Source organism: Pipistrellus hanaki, assembly GCF_964339955.1.
Source record: "Pipistrellus hanaki genome assembly, chromosome: 6".
NCBI classification, from domain to species: Eukaryota; Metazoa; Chordata; class Mammalia; order Chiroptera; family Vespertilionidae; genus Pipistrellus; species Pipistrellus hanaki.
Genome location: NC_140508.1, coordinates 76,702,248 through 76,724,482, shown reverse-complemented (window position 1 = coordinate 76,724,482; position 22,235 = coordinate 76,702,248). Strand labels below are relative to the sequence as shown.

The 22,235-nt window shown below is 39.9% G+C and overlaps 1 protein-coding gene across 1 annotated transcript in view; it reads right to left on the bottom strand.

Annotated features, from left to right (window-relative positions):
- Positions 1-5,897: 5,897 nt before the first annotated feature.
- SYT4 (synaptotagmin 4) overlaps positions 5,898-22,235 on the bottom strand; it is a 705,442-nt gene continuing 689,104 nt past the window's right edge. The window contains exon 7 of the mRNA XM_084888394.1: positions 5,898-6,965. Coding sequence (XP_084744520.1) covers positions 5,913-6,941 — 1,029 coding nt within the window. The 5' untranslated portion in view covers positions 6,942-6,965 and the 3' untranslated portion in view covers positions 5,898-5,912. The remainder of the gene's footprint in view (positions 6,966-22,235) is intronic.

Here is a 22,235-nt window from a genome sequence, read left to right as displayed (position 1 = left end):
TAGGATATCTAAGCAGGAACCATATGTACCATTTTGATAGAGTGACAATCTTGTCTCAGTTTTCCCAATATTTTCCTGGTTTTAGAACTGAAGACCCTATGTCCTAGAGACCTCCTCAGTCCTAGGTAAACTGGGGATGGTCACTCTATAGCCTGAGCATCCAGAATATAACACTCTATCGTAAGTTTGGGTGGGTACATGTTCCTTACTGAGTCAGGTCTTCCAAACTACTGTACTACACACTCATTAATTAATATTTTGGGGTGTATAGATGATTAACCAGATATTCTCCATTTAGTTATGCTGTCAATATTCTCATCTTGTTCACAAATAATTCATGAGGGCTTAGCTGTCCTGAAATCAAGATATTATAGACCAATATGTTGGTTTGAGCATTTTAATAGACATATAAAATTATATTTTTTTGAATTTTGACAGAAGTTAATATTGAATTCACTGTTCAATAAAATATAGACTTTACCTTTTCAGTTTTTTTACTCACCCCACTTTTTACTGTTTTACTCCTGGTGATTTTTAAAAGGATATGTGACTTTGCAATTTAAAAAGATTTGAGCTTGAATTTTGCATCTTCTATAGTCCCCAAGTAATTTATTTCCTTAAACTTCCATTTCCTTTCTATTCTTTTCAGGGGGCTTAATAATATATATTTTTTTATTTTTTCTTTATTGATTAAGGTATTATATACATGCCCTTATCTCCCCATTGCCTCCTGATCCCCCACTCATGCCCTCATACCCCTGGTGTCTATGTCTATTGGTTAGGCTTATATGCATGCATACAAATCCTTTGGTTGATCTCTCCCCCTATCTCCACCCTTCCCTACCTTCCCTCTGAAGTTTGACGGCTTATAATATTTTAGTGAGGTAATATATGTAAATAATCTGATGCTCAACATATATTAGTTGACTTCCCTACATTTAAAAAAAAATAGCACTGTTTTTCACATACTCAGTTTCTAGTCTCCCTCTCACAATTCTCTGTTAATGATTGATAAGGGTTTTTTAATCATGAGTTAGCAACTGCTGTGGGAGATAATCTTATACAGAGACCAGTAATTAATACAGCAAAGCTTCCATTTCCACATTATTAATGCACAATATGCTAATGAACAATGTATCTGGTTATTGTCTAAAATGAGGCTGACTGATGTTCATGCCCAGTGTAAGTGAAAATAGATAAACTCGAAGTATAAACAGGCCCTTGATGAGGATAATGAATCTTTCATTCATGTTCACCCTTTTTGAATATTATTTAGATATCTGTGCACTTTAATAAATTGACTCTAATCATAGTAGACTAGGTCAAGCTGCCAGCCTTGATTGGTGAGTCATTTGGTAATTTGACTGAAGTTAGCCTAAATTAACTCTCAGCATATATGTAGAATCAGTGATAGGAACTAGTGTGGGATACTAACTATAAATACTAAATATGCAGACAATTTTGGAGATATATTTAAGTTCACACAAACCTCCTATTTTACAGGTGAGAAAATAACTTGGAGAATTATTACTAATGTTTAGGTAGTTGTTTAAAGTCACAAAAAATAGGTGAGATCTACATGAAGGGAACATCTATTTATTTATTTATTTATTTATTTATTATAATTATATTTTATTGATTTTTTACAGAGAGGAAGAGAGAGGGATAGAGAGTTAGAAACATCAATGAGAGAGAATCATCGATCAGCTGCCTCTTGCACACCCCCCACTGGGGATGTGCCTGCAACCAAGGTATATGCCCTTGACTGGAATCAAACTTAAGACCTTTCAGTCCACAGGCCAACGCTCTATCCACTGAGCCAAACTGGTTTCGGCGGGAACATCTATTTAAATAAATAAAAGAAGAGGTCCTCAGTAAAAGTTCTGAGAAGCCCTAATATTGTAGGCAGAGAAAAATAACTTATAGATAGGAAAGGTAGGGGAATCATCAAAGTAGGAAGAACATGAGAAGACTGTGGTGGCAGTCACCCTGATGTTAATAGAAAGTGAATAGTTGAATCTGTCCTAAGTTGGAATAATATTGGATAGATGTGATAAAAAGAAAATGGGGCAAAAATTTCAAAATTACAGTAAGAAGGTTGAATTGATCATAGTATGGAGAGTAGGATGGAAAGTCAAAAAAAGACATAAGGAGAAATCAACAGAAACATAATAGCGTTTAATACCCATAAATTCTCAATGAAGGCAAATTAGAGGCAAGATAATTAACTGTTTCAATTTTAGAAAGGTAAAAGTTGTCATGATGGAAATTGTTTTTCATATTTACACATTTAAAAATTACAGAAATAATGAATAAATACATTCTTATTGAAAGTAATAAAGGGATATATAACTACAGAGGGTAAAATACTGAAATGTCTCCTCATCTTCCCCTTATCAATCCCTTTCCCAAAGCAATCACTCTCAGAATTTGATGTTTATCCTTTTGGAACTTTATTTTTATACTATATACACATTGCTGCACTTAATTTATTTTCACAGGAATGGATTCTAATTTTCTGATTTAGTTAGTTCAGTGAACAATATGTCTTAGTGAACTCCCTTATCAGTACATTTATAGCTACTTCATTTATTTGAACAATTGTATTATATTCTAAATGATGCTGTTACAATAACTTATTTTACCATTTTCCTGTTATTGGGCAATTGGGTTACTTGAGAACTGAATCTTAAGTCACATGTTTCAGAGGTGGCACAGCAATTGGGTGGTGAAAAAATACAGGGTAAAGGCATATAAGTGGATGGCCAAAATAGAGCTTAGAAACTTGGGTGATAAAAATGCAGTTAGTGTACTGCTTATGAGATGGCTTAAAACCAAGGGTACTGACGGCACCTGGGGAGAATGCAGGATTTGGGGTGGGCCAAAAGATGGTGAGCTCTAAGTTAAAGGCTTCAGAGAATAAGAGTGAATGCTCAGCAGCATGATAGATAACAATGACGAAATGGTATTGAATATTATATGATCAGATGAAAAGAGCTACAAGTACCTCACTTCCTTTCTCCCTCCCCCTCTCCTTCCCTCTCTTCTTTCCTTCTTCCTTCCTTGTCTCCCTTCTTTTCTATCTTCCCAGGGCTAAGCAGAGATATTCTGAAAGGAGCACTAGAGAATTTATCTTAGGCAGAGATGATGAATGAGAAAGAGAATTTCTCTTTGAGATGTATATATTACAAATAGTGTCCTCCAGGCACTACTAGGTCTTTGGCAAAGCCTGGGAGTGGCAGAACAATTCATGAAGTTGTTGAGATTGGGGGGGGGGGGTGGTTTACAATAAAGAGATAATCTAGAGGCCTCAAAGGAAATGGAATGGTTGGGAAGCAGTGGGAATTTGTAACTTGCAAAGAGGAAGCCCCAAGCAGTGTGGAGATGAGCAAAGAGGCAGGGGATCAGAAGGGGTACTATAAGTGTGAAGTGGTAGGTTGTTAGGACTCCTGGTTTTCCTAATAACCAGTTCTTCCAGGACCAAGGAGGTGGTGGGGTGAGAGGTTTCAGGCCTCTCAGGAATTACTTATGACCTGGAGTGAGAAAATTCTGGTCACAGAAAGAGGCTGACAATGGAAACCAGTCCCTGGAACTATCACCATGTACTACAAACAACCTTTATCACCAGTAAGTGGTGGTGATGTGGGGAGCACCATTTCCACAGAAGGACCATCTCTGCAAGTAATTCCCCATTGGCTAGGCTCAATGCCTTCATCTTTATAAATGGTTACATTAAATTATCTCAAAAGTCAAAATCTATGATTCTAAGAATTATACTTCTGTTTTACACAAGTTTCTTTCCTCATTGGAAAATTATACTGTTAGCAAGACTGGCATCACAAGTAGTTCTGAGCATTGGTGGTTCTGGGTTTCTTAAGATTTTATATGAGATGTGACATTTATTTAAATGGATTTGTTTCTTTGCTGTTCCTATTCCATGCTGGGTAGACAGCTCTCCTTGGGATCTCTTGTCTATTTCTATGCCATTTCATTCATCACTCACAAAATCATTAATTTGCCGGTATAGTGTTGCCTCCTGAGGGTTCCTTTTTCTGCGTCAATGGAGCTGTGAGTTAATGTACATTTCACAAATGTTGCTGGGAGGGGGCTTGGGGCATGAGTTGGAAAGATGTTTCCCTTTCACTAAAGGGCGAATTATAATAATTCATTTCTTATGTAAGTCTTTGAAAACATTTTAATTGTTTTGATTAGATAGAGAAGAAGAAAAAGAGAGAGAGAAAGAGATAGAGAAAGAGAGCTCAAAACATCAATTTGCTATTCCACTTCTTTGTGCATTTATTGGTTGATTCTTGGTTATGCCGTGACGGGGGATTGAAAGTTTTCTCTCAAAGAACTTACAGTTAATGCAAAAGCCCCCAAATGAGCATGAAGACAGGCAAATAAAAAAAGTATTTCTTTATAATGAAAGAAAGATGCTACAAAGTGGAACTTGATTAATGAACAAATGAATCATACTGACATGAACTATCACAGACTGGAAGAAAAATGAGATTCTTTAGGTTATAATACACAGAAGAATGAGGGAATAGGTTCATTTAGTCTGTGATCTTAGTGTCTTGAGCTTATGTCTTAAAGCTTGAATAGATGGACAAAATGAAAAGGCAGCTTGTAAAGTGAGCGAGAAGGGTCAGAACCATCACATTTGGATTGAAAAATGCATGGTCTGTGTGTAGTAATGCACAAATGAATGGAAAATTAGAAGTTAGAGCCAGATGATGGAGGTAATAGAAGCTGAGCTTGAGCTTAATGAACTTAGACTTCTTTAGAGGTAAAGTCTTTGCTTGACACAGGGGGGCATAGTTAGAAATTCAATATGTAGAGTCATTTTGAGTGGCAATAACAAAATAAGAAAACATGAAATGTGGAGACCAGGAAAATGATGGGAGCACAGCAAAGCATATGCAAGTGGGTCTGAACAGATGGACTGGCAGAGGCAAGAGAAACCCTAGGAAGAAGAGAATTGACTGATTCACAAATGCCAGTCTCTTCCGTTCTGTTCTGCACACATTGTTTTAGGGTCATTGCACCAGTTGACCCCTCACCTGTCATGTTCTTCTCTCATGCTGTTGTGAAGTTGGCTCTTTGTTGCCTTTCACGCTCTCAAAAAGCTATCTTTCTATAAATGCGCTGGAAACTTTTTATCACATTACATTTCCTTATTTTCAGTGTAAAACTTTTTACTGTCCCAAAGTATTTTACTCAACACTCATTTACTCATTTATGTGCTTGCTTATGATCTCCTTCACTTGATAAAATGTTAGTTTTGCAAGCAGAGGCCTTGGCTACAATGCAGCATCCTGAATAATGACTTGCCCGTAGTAGACACTCAATAAATGTTTGTTGATGGAAGAATGATAGTGAGAGAAAGGACACAATGATATAAACATTATTTCTGGAGTCTGCTGCTCATATTAACATTGTGTATAAGGCATGATAATGTGTTTATACATAAGGGATTGCAAAATTGAAGTTTTGGTGCCAATGACTAGTAGTAAATGTTACGCCAGGGAAATTAAATGTTGTGCTAAAGAACAAATATGAGAATCTTTGTTCCCTCATTTTGGGTGCCTGAAGGACTGATTGGGGATCCCTTTGAATCCATTGAAAGTGTTTCCTACAGATTCTAATATAACAGTAATATCTCCATGGTCCCCTTTCATTCCTGTGCTAACACTCTATAATTTTAAGTTACTGAATTCATAATCCAAATAAACATTCTTATTCTATAAGTGCTCAACTAAGGTAACCACACACTTATTCCACTGAAACTTCCAATATCTAAAATATTTATGAATGCTACTATAGGGGCCAATACTATTGGGTCGGCAACTAAGTAATTGCGGATTTTTTAAAGAAAATCAAAGACAATTTTTTCATGGAACTAAATAACTTTATTCTGTAATGTATTGCCCATTTTGGTCAATGACCTTTTGCCATCTTTCAGGCAGCATCATAATCCCACGTTCAAAAAACTTCTGGTTTTTATTAGCAAAAAACTGAATCAGGTACGATTTGACATCATCATCATTATTGAAATTTTTACCATTCAAGGAGTTTTGTAAAGATCGAAACAAAAAGTAATCAGATGGTGCAAGGTCAGGACTATATGGTGGATGTGGCAAAACATCCCAACCAAGCTCCATTAATTTTTGCCGAGTGACCAAAGATGTGTGTGGCCTTGCATTGTCATGATGGAATACGACACCTTTTCGATTTGTCAATTCGGGCCGCTTTTCTTCAACTGCATTGTTTAATTTTGTTAGTTGTTCAATGTAGACATCAGAATTGATCGTTCGGTTGGGTGGTAAGAGTTCAAAGTCGACAATTCCTTTGTAATCCCACCAAACTGATAACAAAACCTTCTTTTGATGAATATCAGCTTTTGATGTTGTTTGAGTTGGTTCACCTGGCCTGCTCCACGATCTTTTCCGCTTGATATTGTTGTAAACAACCCATTTTTCATCGCCAGTTATCAGTCGTTTTAAAAATGGATCATTTTCATTACGTTTCTTTAGCAAATCGCAGCTGCTAATGCGTTGCGTTAACTGTGATTCTTTCAGTTCGTGAGGAACCCATGTATCGAGTTTTTGAACATAGCCAAGTTGTTTTAAGTGATTTTCAATGCATGTATGTGATACATGAAGCTTCTCTGCAATCTCACGTGTTGTACTGTGACAGTCCGAATTGATTATTGCTTTGATTAGGGCGTCATCAACTTCAACTGGACGACCAGAGCGTTTTTCATCTTTGAGTGAAAAATCACCAGAACGAAATTTGGCAAACCAATTTTGACACTGCCGTTCTTTTAAGGCTTCGTCACCATAAACAGCACATAACTTTTTATGAGCTTGCGATGCGTTTTTCCCTTTGCAGAAATAAAAAAGCAAAATATGACGAAAATGTTCCTTTTGATTTTCCATTTTTCAACGAACGCCAAACGAAAACTACAAAACAGATCAAAAAACTTTTTTTACTGATTAACAGCTGAATAGCCAACTATCAAATAACAAAATGTGTTTTACATTTGTACTACGTCTGCAAACCTAAAAATTCAACTGAAGCCATATATGTGTGAAACCCGCAATTACTTAGCTGCCGACCCAATAGTAGCCTGTTTCAAGAACCACATAATTAAATATATCTCATAACTTTATATACTTCAGTTGTGGTTTAAAGTTTTATTATAGAAACCACTAGTTTTTTTTTAAAATGAGCCTTGAGATACTTGCTAAGGTTGAATCAGGTTTCTCTTATCATATTTTGTGAAATGTCAGAAGTATATTCTAAACTACATATCAAACTATTCAGTTGTGATTAACCAAGAATTGAATGTGCCAAGATAAAAGCTGGAGATCTGTTTATATTCCCTGTGCATAGAAAAAAAGTAATATCTTGAATAGAAAGCATCTGAAGCATTTCAGTAAACTCGTATTTCATTTTAATGAATAATTTTCAACCATACCGCCCAGGGGGAGTGAAGGGCATAGGTTATCCTCTCTGCAACAGGTGTGATGGATTCCTTACATGAGGTGAGAGTAGGGAGCAATATGAGTAAATGACCCGAAGTGACAAGTAATGATAAAAAATTGCCACGTTATCTAAGCAGTACTCATTTATGCCTAGGTGGAAAAGCCAGAAACCCAATTTTGCTTGCGAAAGGAAAGAGTTTTCTGCTCCGAAAAGATTTGTTCCTATTCACTTACTGCTACTGGAAATTTTTTTAGAACCTGTCTAAGCATGTCACAATGATGTTTCAAACAGAAACAGAGCTTAAGCACTTTTAAAGTGTAACTATGACTGAAATTCACCTGAAGTCACAGATGAATGGTCTGAAAGTCTTGGCTGGGAGCATTGTTGAGGAGTATGGGGGAGGCGGGAGGAAGAAATAGCCCAGCAGGAAGAGAGTGTGGAAAAAGCAAAGCAGGTCTCCCTGGAAGGACTGGGCTGAACTTCAGTTTTGCTCTTAAGCCTTCTTCAAAAGTCACTTTCTTCTTAAATTCTGGAAACCAAGCAGAATAACTACAGCAGTGATTCTATTTTCATCTACAAAGTCATGCTGTCCAGCTTGAGAAAATTCCCTTGATCCAGAAACAAGTTAGATAGAAAGCTCCTGGGGTAAAGTATTGTGATGTGATTATGGGCTTTCCTAGAAGGACCAGTCACCAAAATCACACAATACCTACCAGGGCCACATTAAGGCATGTTTCAGTGGACTCAGTGTAGGTACCATTACTATGGGGGAGAAGTTAGTGTTTAGAAAGAAGGGCTTCACAGCCTATTAAACATAGGCATGGAGAAAGCTAAAGGCAAAAGAAGAAGTTTGTGACTGGACCCTATTAAATCATCTTCTGAGATGTTTATCTGTTGCCGCTAAGCTTTCTCCACTGACAAAGATAGGATTTTCATTTTGCATGACATCAAATGCTCTTGACTCCTTTTTTCTCTGATGAGGACTGACTTAGAGTCTGGATGATGTTGATACCATCTCAGATATTTATTCAATGGGTGCTGCTCCGCTCCATCCTTTTTTTTTTTTTTTTATATATATATTTTATTGATTTTTTACAGAGAGGAAGGGAGAGAGATAGAGAGCCAGAAACATCGATGAGAGAGAAACATCGACCAGCTGCCTCCTGCACACCCCCCACGGGGGATGTGCCCGCAACCAATGTACATGCCCTTGACCGGAATCGAACCCGGGACCTTTCAGTCCGCAGACCGATGCTCTACCACTGAGCCAAACCGGTTTCGGCTCAGCTCCATCCTTCAGCAAAGCCATGATTACTTATCCTTTTCTATCAGTCTCTTGCAAAGGGGATACCCTCCAGTGAACTATTAATAAAGGGAGTTCTGTAAATTTTGTTGATGATAATGGTAATGATGTGAAGGATTTATAATTATAAATATAGTATAATTATATTTAGCCTGAGCAAGGACCTTCCTTGAAAATGAAGATATCACATTTTTCTCCATAACTGTAAAAGAATGTTTCTAGTTTCCCATTTTCTACATAAAAATTCTAGAATAGATTATATCTCTAATGCTTATACTTAGTATTAATTAGCATTCTCTTCTGAGTTCCACAATGCAATGCTTTAGTAAAAGAAATGGGAAAATTTGTTAGTCCATTGGTTTTGGTGCAAAAATAATTTTCTTTTAAACTTGCACAGATTAGAGAAGTATACTAAAATATAGATGTTTAAACTTTTATCTAAGCCATAAATCTCTTCTCAATCTCCAGGACTCTTAAACTTTATCAGGTGCTGGGCTTACTGTTGAATTCTCAAGGTCACCATTACTCTCCTCTGAATTCTCCAAGCCAAAAATGAGATAGATGATTTTCATGTTGATTGGGAAATTTCCTTTTAATGGCTGGCATTGTGCAGGCTAGAAATAACTATTTTCTAAATAATCTGGGATATTATTTTAAAACTTGGGCATTGGGAGAGAGAAACAAGCTGCATAGTGGGTTGTCTGGGCATAATGGAAGAAAGAAAAGTGGCACACCAACACGTTTTATCCTAGGAAACTTATGGAAAGTAAATTTAGAGAAAATGTGTTCCATGCTTATTCAAGTATATTTGATAATAAGTGAGGAGAAATAGAAAACTTATTTCTTTGTAGTTAAAGGATAGAATATTAGGACTCTACAGTTTTTATCTCCTTGCAACCTGCCTGCATGAAAGGCAGACCTGTCACCTATTCATTCATTCTTCCAACAGCTCTTAATGGAGCCTTAACTATGTATTAGGACTTGGAATAATATCTGCTGTATGAAGGCAGAATCAAACACTGTCACTACCTTCAAAGAGCTCTCAGCTTGAAGGAGAGGAAGTAGCTAAGTATGCACTTATGGTAGTGAGATGGATGAGGGAGTGGTTAGTAAAGACCCAGGGGAAATATCCTATATAATCCTATATAATAAATGGGTAATATGCAAATTGACCCTAAAGGCAGAATGACCAGGAACAACTGGTCACTATAACACACACTGACCACCAGGGGGCATAACTCAATGCAGGACCTGCCTCCTGGTGATCAGTGTGCTTCTACAGGGGAATTGCCACTGAGCCAGAAGCTGGCTTATGGCTAGCCAGCACAGTGGTGTGGTGGGAGCCTCTCCTTCCTCTAAGACAGTGCTCCTCACCTAAGGGGAGCAGGCCTAAGCCAGTAGTTGGACATCCCCCGAGGGCTCTCAAGCTGCAAGAGGGATGTCTGACTGACAGCTTAGGCCTGATTCCCCTGGGGAGCGGGCCTAAGCCTGCAGGTGGACATCCCTTTAGGGGTCCCAGACTGCAAGAGGGCGCAGGCTGGGCTGAGAGACCCCCCTGCTCCGAGTGCATAAATTTTTGTTCACCGAGCCTTTAGTAAAGAATAAAAGCACCCATCTGTAAGGTAGGGCACCAAGTGTCAACAGCAACACACAGAGGAGATGCTAACTGAAGTAAAGGATGAGTAGGACTTTATGAAGCAGGGGGGGAAGGCCATTATAGAGCATGAGAGGTGCATGGCACCTGATTGAGGAAGCTGCATGAAGTCTGCTTTGATTCCAGAGGTGTTCTTTTAAGGACAGTGGTTGGTTTTGAGGTTAAAAAGGTGGGCACTCATCAAATTATGGAACACTTTCCTTTAAAAACAAAAAAACCAAAACATTGTTCAATTACAGTTTGCATTCAATGTTATTTTGTATTAGTTTTAGGTGTATTTGGTTAGACAGTAATATAGGTTAGAAAGTGTTCCCACCAGCTATTTGCAGTATTCACCTGGCGCCATACATAGTTATTATAATACTAGAGGCCCTGTGCACGAATTCATACACCAGTGTGGTCATTTGGCCTGGCCTGTGGGATTGGGCTAAAACCAGGCTCTCCAACATTCCCCAAGTGGTTCCAGATTGAAAGAGGGCACAGGCTAGGCTGAGGCACCCCAATGGTGTACAATCAGGGCTAGGGAGGGATATGGGAAGTTGGCCAGCTGGAGAGAGACTGCAGGAGGGCTCCAGGCCGTGTCTGGCCCATCTCACTCATTCCCTATAGGCTGGACCCCAACAACAAGCTAACCTCCCAGTTTGAGTGTCTGCCCCCTGGTGGTCAGTGCACATGATAGCGACCTTAGCATATCATTAGCATATTACACTTTGGTTGGTTGAACAGCTGACCAGACGACCAGATACTTAGCATATTAGGCTTTTATTATATAGGATTATTGACTATATTCCTGATGTTGTACGTTATATCTCTGTGGTTGTTTTTGTAACTACCAATTTGTGCTTCTTAGTATCTTTACCTTTTCACCTAGTCCCATAAACCTCCTCTCTTCTGGCAATGATCAGTTTGTTCTATGTAGCTATGAGTCTATTTTAATTTTGTTTGTTCTTTAGATTCCACACACTCAAGTGAATCATATGATATTTGTCTTTCTCTGACTGACTTATTTTATTTAACATTAGACACTCCAGATCCATCCATGATAAGATTTTATTCTTTTTTTATGGCCAAGTAATATTCCATTGTATATGCATGCCACAGATTCTTTATCTATTTGTCTGTTGTTGGCATTTGGGTTGCTCAAGAAATACTTTTTTTTTTTTTTAAATAAGGTATATGGATTTGAGAATAACACAGTTCTGAATTGTTGCAAATCTGAGAACTCTTCTTAAATTCATTTTTTTTGGCAGACTCACACATAAAAAACATAGTTACTAAATAAGAACATATGTAATGTCACAAAGCTATAATTAATTCAATAATGCACTTATAGGAATTTGTACTTTATTAACCACAACAAAACTATTTATTGAGCACTTACATTATGCCGTCTGAGAGGAAATAAAGAGTTGAAAATATCTTAGTATTTCTTGTAAAGAGTTACAGAATGAGGTTGAAGGTAACTTTCAAAAAAATTGTAGGAATTTTCCAGAAAGAAGCATTGCTGTGAAGGACGGTAGAGGCATTCCAGGAGGTGGAACAGCTTGTTCACAGGCTGAAATGCAGGAGAAAATAAAAACTTATTGGAGGAGCAAGGAGGCCAAAGGACTAAGATACAATCTTTGGGAAATTTTCCAAATTTTATCTAATGTGGAAAATGAAAATGAAAGCAGTGAGTTCTTCAGCTCTATAAGGGTTGGGAAAATCCTTGACCACATAGTTTGTTAGGACTCATCATGGGCATAAAAACTTTTAATTAGAATTCTCAGTTATTACTGGATTCTATAGCATTCTTGGCTTGGTTAAAATGTCACTGTCAAAACAATAGAGGAAGCAGCTTTATAGAATTGAATAATATTATAAAAAGTGGGAATCAAACTGAAAGTATATATGCTGCTAATTTGAAAACACAGATCAGAGAGAAAACATCAAAATGGTAATATCTGCATTTTTAAAGTGTTATTTCTCACCACTCTGCAGCCTACTGTTACAGGACTATTACCTCGATGATTAAACTTTTCAATTACATGTTGCATTATATTAGGCTTTATACAATCAGTAATTAGTTCACTCACATAAACCCCATGAGGAGGCAGAGGGATTTTATTACTCACTGTTTCACAGATGAGGAAACAAAGGCAACAAGGTTAAGTGGCTTCCCCAATTCCTTCTATGGAGCCTGGGCTGGCAGGTTCTGTGGAGGCCCCCTGCAGCGCCAGCCTGGCACAGCAACTTCAGTTCTGCTCTGAGCCTCACACCCTCCACTAATTGGGAATGGGTGCCCCTGGTGTTCTTGAAAATTAATGATATTCAGAGCTACAAAGATGTACCTGTCGCAGCCTATGTTTGTTTACTTGTGGCAATTAGCGACCATCTGCTCTGGAGGTAAGGGTAGCAGGCCCTGCTTCTTTGGAGATGTTGACTTTTGGAAGAAAAGAATCTTCAAAGGCCCAGGTTCTCAGGGAAGGAGGGCTGACAAATGAATAACATCTGGTGCTTATGGAGAGGTAGGGGAGCCTGCGTATCAGGCATGTAGGGAGAAAAGTAGACCACACTGTATCTCTCCTCCTGCTTTTCCTTTTTTCCATCCTCTCCCTTTAAACCGTGCCTCCCTTTCTCAGTCAGAGTTCCAACCAAACTAGGAAAGAGGCTGTTGAAAAGGCAGTGTGGTCTCCTAGATCTTGGCCTTGGACCCAGATGACTGAGTGTGGTAGAGCTCTGAGGACAGTCCAGCCAGCTTGCACACACATCATGCACCATGGGCTGACTGTGGTGTGGAGATGGCGTGGGGAGGAAGAGCACCACACCATACAAGGGATAGGATATGAGGAAGGAATTGCATGGTGAGAAAAAATGTCACTAGCTGCTCTGTGGGAATGTTCTGGACTTTCTGGGATGACAAACTTGTCATATACTTGCCATTGGGTTTTTCTATGCCTGTTAGGAGGCCTGGCCAGCCTGCGAATAGAACCATCCTGACTACATGGCTGACTTGCAGGGTAACTGAACTGATTCCCAGGATTCCTGGCTCTATTCCCTGTTGTGCCCTGCTAACCTGACCAGCAACTCAGGCAAAGCTGTGTGCTCAGGCTCGATCTGCATCTCAGGCCCAGATCTGGTTCTGGCTGATTTGGAATTATGCTTTCCTCTCTACATTATGAATCTCTTCTTCCATTGTCAAGCCTGCCCGTCTTTGCCTCTATGCTTGCCCAATTTTCATTTACAAACAAATAAAACACATCTGTCCTGTGTCTCTTTCCATCATTATTTGGGCTGCCTTCTCAGTGTCCCTTTCCCCATTTGTCAGAAACCAACACCAAGGAGAACACCGGCCTCACGTCTAATATGATAGTAACTTGGAAATAAGTTCCTCACTTTGCTGCATCCTTTCCAGGTCATTTGCATCCATGGAGATAATGTCCATGGCTGACTTATGAGGTATTTGTTTCAAGGGAAGGATTCAGAATTATTGACCTCTGATGGCCTTGGCAGAGTGTGGTGGCTCTGGCATCTGCTGGCTTGCAAAGCTGATTGTGCATACCTCTTTTCTGGTGATGTTGGTGGTTTGCAGTTGGCTATGTTGTTGTATTTAGACCAGGGGTCCTCAAACTTTTTAAAGTGGGGGCCAGATCACGGTCCCTCAGAGAGCTGGAGGGCCGGACTATATGAACTACTAATTCCTACTGTAACACCTCGGCTGCGCTCACTGCCCAAAAAACCTGGCCAGCTGGATCAGACTCCTCTGCGGGCCACATGTGGCCCGCGGGCCGTAGTTTGAAGACCCCTGATTTAGACAATTAGAATTGGCAAGCCTTCCACATCAGGTCTTCTTTTCTGGAGAGCCAGTTTACCAGCACGCTTTTATGGCCTGCTAGGTGGGCTAGTAGACATGTTTTTGTCTGATCACCCCTTTATACTCATGACTCAAAGCTGTAAGTGTTCAAAGCATTGAATTGTATACTCATAATGTCCCTGGCTTGAGTGTTACTGGAGGCAGGTTGCAGAGTGAGCTCAAGGAACACAGTTTAATCTGAGTGACATTTCAGGTTACTGGCATATTACCAGAAAGGGGACCTGGCCCTGAGTGGGTCTGCCTAGGACCAGTAGTGTTTGGATCCTTGACTTCGTGCAGGGAAAATGTCACAACAGGAGCCCAGGTGACTATGAGAGAATGTTTATTAAAGCTTGGGACAGTAACATAAAAAAGGGCTTAGCAAACTAGTAGAAGAAGCAATAGGAAAGCCTAGACTTGACTGCCATAGCTCTCTGGGAAGTCAGCAAAAAGGGGGGCTTGGGAACAGGTTCAGGGAACTTACCTATGATGAGCTGCCACTTCCCATTGCTTCCCAGGTTGCAAATTTCATGGGGTCCATTAGAGTTTACAAGATTCATGTCTGTGGGGGAAAAGTGGGGGAAGAAGAGTGGAAAGGGAATGGCTGGGACTGCTCCCCAGAGAGGAGTCTATGCTAGGTCCTTTGTCTTGAGGCTTTTATCTCTTTTTTGCTGGGGGGAATCTTAGGGGAGTTCTCAGGGGAGGGTTTTAGCAGAATATTTATCAGTTTTCCAGGTGTGTTCCTTCAGGGTCCATGGTCTCCACTGATTGTCAGTGTCAGCACAGTCATTAGTCATTGCTGCTGGTCCTGCTGTCACTCACCTGGTTTTGCTGCTTTTCTGGGTCTGGAGCTGAAAAACAACTGAGGCCTAGTTATTTCTAGGGAGCTGACCTTCTGCATCTGCTATAAATTGCTCTGTGGTTTGTTCACTATCTGTCTCAGTTTCCCCATTCCACTGGGCCTGCCATACTGGCCTATCTCAGTTCTAGAGAAAAGAGCTCAGACTTGGAGACATGAGCCCCATGGGCTTGTCTCTATTCTCTTATTAACAAACAATGTCTCTTGGCCACACAATATAGGACAATTATTGTGCTCAGCTCTCTTATATGTCAGATGGAGACAATGATTCGCCTCCACATGGCTCATACTAGTTTGTTCTGAGAAGTAAATAGAGTAGAGTCTTGTAAATGAGAGGATTGCGTTAGGCTGGGGAAGAGCATGGGATTGGGAATGAAATGGACTTGATTCAAAACCTAGATTGGCCCTTTGATGAGCCATCTGGCCAGCTCCATCAATTTTCAGATTCAGCTAATGAAAGTAAATAATCAAGGTGGTTGTGACAGTTAAGTGAAATAACCTTTACAAAAATGCTGAGGGCTCAATCAATGGTTGCTATTATTAATACCTCTTTGAACACACTATACAAACCCAAAGGCATTTTTATTTTTTCAGCATATAGGACATCTGTCACTATTGCTTTGTCTAGTATCTATCTGTCTTGGAATAAATGTTCAGTAATTTTTAAAAAGAATTTGTGAAATTCAGGAGGGTTAACTTCAGTACAGTTCAAGTTCAGATGACTGACTTTCCTGACGTCAAACAGAGTTTTTCCTTCAGATAAAACATTTTTGGCAAAGTGACTGCAAGTCGTCCTTCAAAAATCTGAAGAACGTGGGTAAGTAAGGCAGGCTGGTAATAAATTGCCTTAATAGATGTAAGACATTATAGATTTTTATCTTGGGGACTTGAGAGTTGTCATAAAAATGGCACTTACATTCTGGGGGTTGTTTGTAAGATTCTTGTAAGTATCCCCTTGGGAATTAACCATTCACATTCAGGCGGAGAATAGGAATATGTGCTTTGCTGATGTCTCATAGAAATGTAAATCAAGTCAGGAGTTACATATTTATAGGGCACCAGAAAGCAGCCCTCATTCGCTATCACCCCATCATAGAAAGCAAATGGGAATTTGATTGTTATTCTGTGTGTATATTGTTGGGAGACAGCAAGTCCTATTCATGGTGAGAAAAATATTTTATGTATCGGGGTCATTAATTTCATTTTTTAAGGTTAATGCCTTACTCCTGAGGAGAAAGTAATCATGAAATAGTTATTAGGCTGCCACACCAAAGACTCCCATTCACTGTGTAAACTAAGGAGAGATGCTGAGCCATACTTTGAGCATGCATCCTGGAATGAGCCTCGGGTTTACGATCCTGCAGAATATTGGACAACCTTGGGCTCGGTGCTTAGCTCTTTTGAGTTCCAGTTTTCATATATGAAATAAAAGAAAGACATTTGCTACTTTCTGGAGTAATGATAAGGATTAAGGTTGCTCATACATGGCCAGTAGAATGGTTGGGCACAGATTCTAAACCAATGTTTATCTTCTTTTTAACCCAAATGTATTGATTATGAATTAACCCTGTTAACGTGAAACAAAATTAATAACATATATAAATGTACGGTAAGAGAGACTTAATTGAGGGAGATGAGGGTGGGGTGGCTGTTGAAAAAGGTTTAGGGAACATCGTAATGGAGTTCTGCAGTGGGAAGGACAGATTGGGCTCAACTCTGGGCAAGTAGGAATTCATAGCCAAGGAGCAGACTGGCATCAGTGCATGAAAATGACTGAGAGGAAGCATCAAGGGGAAGGGAGGATTTAGCTCATAGGAATCTTCTGGAAGCAGACCAGAGTGATGAGACATTAGTACCTGGGGATGGTAGAGGATGAGGAACCTGATCAGATATGGAGGGTGGGGCTTCTGGTTGAACTGACTTAGCCCAATTCTTACTAAATTGGACCAGACAGAGATGAACTCAGAAGTCCCAAAGTAAGACCTAGATGGAAAAGAGTTCAGGGGAGCTTGAGTGGCATTTAATCAATGACAGAATCTTACTCCAGGTGACCAGGATAATATCAGGTTCTGATTACTGAGGACAGGAAAGGAAGATTCAGAGCTGAGGGCATTTCCTGGAGGGGTGGGTGGGCCTGTGAGGCAAGGTTTGGACTTGCAAATGGCAGGCATGTGACAGAAGTGGGTACAATACCAGAGGGAGGAGCCTCCCCTCCTTTGCAATTTTTGCCTGGGCCATGTTAAGGAACTTGGAGACCCTGTGTTCTTGCAACCATTGCAGAATTTCTTAGAACTTTGGGAGTCTACCCGGTCACCCACCAGGTAGCCTCTCCTAGACCACTTACCAGAGGAAAATAATCTTTTGATTGACAGTTTCATTACCCAAATCAAACACAAAGGAAAAAAGTAGGATATTATAAAAGGTTCCCAGGAAAATATAATTGCTGTTCAAAAAAAAAATAAATAAATAAATAAAAGAGGCAAGCCCAGTCAGATGGATAAAGATGTATGGGTTAATTGCTAAATCTGTGTCTCACCTGCATCTTTTATGTGGCAGATATGAATGCTTTATAGGTAATGAGGTCCTCACAGCAGAGTTATGGCCTCTCGGCCTGACATTTGTAAAGCTGTAAAATGTAGGGGAGATTTAACAAGCAGGATGAGCTGCCCTCCTGCATATTAACACAATTATGCACCTATGCACATGTCTAGGAGTAAACAGAGTATTTATAGCAATAGGGTTCTCCAAAGGATATTAAGCAGACATTGCCATTTGAATGTTAATTTTCTTATAAGAAAACGTTTCTATCTGTCTTGAAATGTTTAGGACCTCTAAGCCCTTTTAGCTGCTCCCGCAGCCTCTGCCTTCATCGCTGTACTAGGTTTCAACCCCCCTGATGGTGGGGATGGAGGCTGGGGTAAAGAGTGGTTCAGGCTTTCCAACATAGAGGGAGGCCAGAGTCCCAAAGTCATGAGATATCCATACCCACCGCCCATGTTGCTATCAGTTTGTCTATAGTATTTGGATTTTCTGTCTCTTGCTTGACTTCTTTCCCTAAAACCTTTGGGGGACCTAATAGTCTGATAGAATAGCCTAACTTTTGAAGTACTTGTCTTTAAAGTGTGAGAAGAAAGTAACATTTTTGGCCAATAGCCCATATGAAATTGATTAGAGAATAACTTAAAAGGGAAAGGGAACATTTTAGCACTGGGTTTCCTTTGGACTCATGTTTTTCTAACAACCTCATCTGTATCTGACTTAGGCTTCTCTGAGTTTCAGAAACTTAAATACTTCTGCCTGTTGTATGAAGAGCCCCTTGTCTGAGGGCCTCACCTCTTACCAAAGCTATCAGGGCCCTGGGGGACTGTGGGAAGTTGGAAATCTTTGGTTTATTTCTGTTTGGGTTAAATCAAACTAAGGGGATCTACTTGTAAAGTTGAGAGTTCAGAGTCCTCTGTTCCTTTGCTTATGTATTCCTACCTTTTCATGTGCCCTCCTCATCACCTAGATCTCCAATTTCTCACTTTTCCATAGAGATTCCAAAACACCAGAATCCATGTGGCTTTTCCCGACAACCTCAGGTGATGCTGATCTCCCTCTCTGAGCATAGCACAAGGAAGTAGGTATGCTTCATCGTATTGTAATCTAACTCAGTCACAAACTGCCATGTGCCTATAAATCATGCGGGGATCTTGGTAAGATACAGGTTTTGGTTACATCTGGAGTGGGTCTGAGATGCTGCATTTATGGCCAAGCATCAGGGCTATTGATGCTGCTGGTTTAGAGTCTGATTGATTTGTGTGTGCTGGTGTTGACTGCCCAACTATGAATTTAATGGTCATGAGCTATGAAAACCTGGTCCTATCCTGCCTGTGGGGCATGTTGATGAATGAGTGAGGAGGAGGCATGTGCTCCTTGAGGGTGGAAACAGGAGGGAAGATAGTCAGGTGTTTGGACTGGAAGGCACACAGTCTCAAGAACTATGAACTAGCTGAGATTTTACCCTACTTGCAAGCTAACAAATTAGTCTACTACCGTTTCATAAATGCTGGCAGAAGACACAAGATTCCTGAGTCAGGCAAACAGCAGTTTATTACTCACTTCAGCGAGTACCACCATTTGGCCTGGTTTTCCAAGCCCCAGTTGCCACAGGGCATGGCAACAAGGACAATGTGGCCCCTGTGTATGCATGGGATGCATTACAGGAGAGGGACCTGGTGCTTCAGAAATGCCAATCACTTAGAGGCGGAAAGCAAACCTTCTTATCATTGACCCTGGTGACAGACAGTATGTCTGTCATCCTGGACAGTGAACATGTCTGCCTTCTGCCCAAGAGGTAGACTCTGTCTCTCAAAGCTTAGTGCTATTCAGGCATCCTTGAAAAGATAGTCTGGCTCCAAAACTGTCAGTGCCTCTGATCACAAGATATGCAGAAATGTGAGACTCATGAGAAGTGTGTTCCAATACACCGGTGAACATAATACATAGATTGGATGATACTGAAGATATGAGTTTTCTATTGCCATTATCAATTACCACAAACAAGGGTTTTAAAACTGAAATTTATTCTCCCTCAGTTATGGAAATTAACTGTCCAAAATCAAGGTGTCAGCAGGACCATATGTCCTTAGAAGGTTCTAGGGAAGGACTGTCCTTGCCACTTCTTGGCTTGTTATGACTCCCAGCAATCCTTGTCATTCCTTGGCTTGTATCTGTATCACTCTAACCTCTGCCTCTTTATTTCACATGACCCTCTTTCTTTTGTGCCTGTGTCTTAATGTCTCTTAATATCCATTTCCACATATGTACTCTGGTCATTGGATTTTAGGGTCCACTCTAAGTCAGCATGACCGTTTTTAAGCTTGATTATATCTGCAAAGACCCTATTTCATAACAAGGCTCCATTCACAGGTACCTGGGGCTAGGATTTCAATATATATTTGTAGAAATACAATTCAACCCACAACATTTGAGTAATGAAAAGAAGTTCACCAATATGAAAAATAAAAGCTGCAAACACATGCCTAGAGAATACTAAGCATAATGCAGAAGCAGCCAATTTTAGAGGAGATGGATGTGTAGCCCTCTGTTGTTTCAGCAGGCATTGTCTTTGTTAGAGAATAGTTACTTTAGGTCTGAAAAAATCAGGGCGAGATAATTGTACATTCACTGCTAATTCTGGAATTCATTCCCAAGCTTCACTGTGCCTTTGCTTGTTGTGCTCTTTAAGATCCCTCCACCCAAAGACCACCTTCTTGGACTCCTCCTATTCCCATTTTAATGTCATATATTTTAAACAAGATTATTATTATTTTTTTGAATATGCTTTTTATTGATTTTTAGAGAGAGAGGAAGGGAAAGGGAGAGAGACATAGGAACATCAATGGGAGAGGAACATTGATTGACTGCTTCCTGCATACCCCCTACTGGAGATCAAGTTCCCAACCTGTGTATGTGCACTGATCAGGAATTGAACTGGCGACCTCTTGATACATGGGTCGACACTCAATTCACTGAGCCACACCGGCTGGGCTGTAATTATCATTTTAAAATAAATTTTAATTTATGGACCTCCCTACCCCACAGGATTAATTGCCATTGAAAGCTTCATTTTATGAAAGGAAATACTCTGGACTTCCTCAAAAGAAAGTATATTAATATATCAGTGAACAGATTAGAAAGGCATTTTAAGGTAAGAAGCTTGTTCTGTTGCTCTTATGATCATCATGGATGCCAGACCTGAGTAATGAACCTTGTTCACGCATGGATAACACACTCAGAGTTAGGGAACTAGACTCTGTCCTTTGCCAGATTGTCTGAGTCTTTTGCTTTTTTTCATCTTGCTTTTGTTTGAGAGAAGATCCTGGGATGCAATGGGAAAAGGACAAAACCATAGCCAATTTCCCATTCTTAGGTGCTTCTGGATCACTCTTGTTTCTCAGAAAAGCTTTTTATTGCTTATATAATAGTCCTTGCTCCACTCAGAGGGTTCAGTGCTAACAATGGGTGAGCAAATATTCATTGGATGAGCAAATATGGAATGAGCTGCCATATTTGCCTTCAATAATCTTATGAGGGGTTGGTACAGGAAAGAACAGTGAATTCTCTTATTCTCTTAACATTTCATGAAAGCAAAGGCCATTCTGACAAAAGTTTCAGGTAACAAAGCTGTGTCTTTGTTTCAGAGCATAAGACTGTAGTGAAAATTTGCCGATCTGTTATATTTCACTACAATGGAAACCACATGACAGATGATCAGAGGGTTTTATTCTTGGTCCAGCCCAGAAAGCAGTCATCATCTAAAGCACAAATCCTGTGTTCTTGGCATTGTTTCACAAGATGAGTAAATGATTCTGTGGCTCTCCACCCCCTTTTTATTTTAGCCCTCATTTTTATTCTTCTTAACCCCTCACAACCCAATAGAAAATAAGCCCAAATCCCCCAAATTGAACTCATATCATTTTTCTATCTTATTCAGAGATCACCTACTCACTCACATGGAGGCAGAAACACATTTATTTTTTCCTCCTTGGTTTTTGGAAGCTCCCACTAGTAGCCAGGCACTGTACTAAACAGTGAAGCTAGAAACCTGTGTCTTGGGAGCTGTTTTGTGGGTGGGTAGGTGGGTTGGGTAGGGTGAATAGTTTGAGGAGGGAAGATGGAGAGACACACCTGTAAGAAGGAATAAGGAAATGGTGCCATGATCACATAGTAGGGGGCATTTGTTATGTACTATATGAGCCAGGGAGATCTTCTAGAAGAAATGGAGCACTGAAATGAGTTATGCAACATACTTTGCAGATAATCAGGTCAAGATGTGGAATGGGGTTTTAGAATAAGGCACATGCAAAGAGCAGGGGTCTGTGCTCAGGGGCTGGCAAGTGGTTCAGCGTGCTGTCTGTAGACACTCAATTTATTGAATGTTGTTTAGAGAGGCCCTCATTCTAGTTCAATTCCAGCTTAACAAAAGAATGAGAATGCCCAATGGGGTTCATTAAAATGGGTGTGAAATATGTTGCATGCAGAAATGCGAATGTGCATTACGGTAGTTTGCAGTATGTTCACATATATATTAAAAAATGGAAAGAAAAACCTG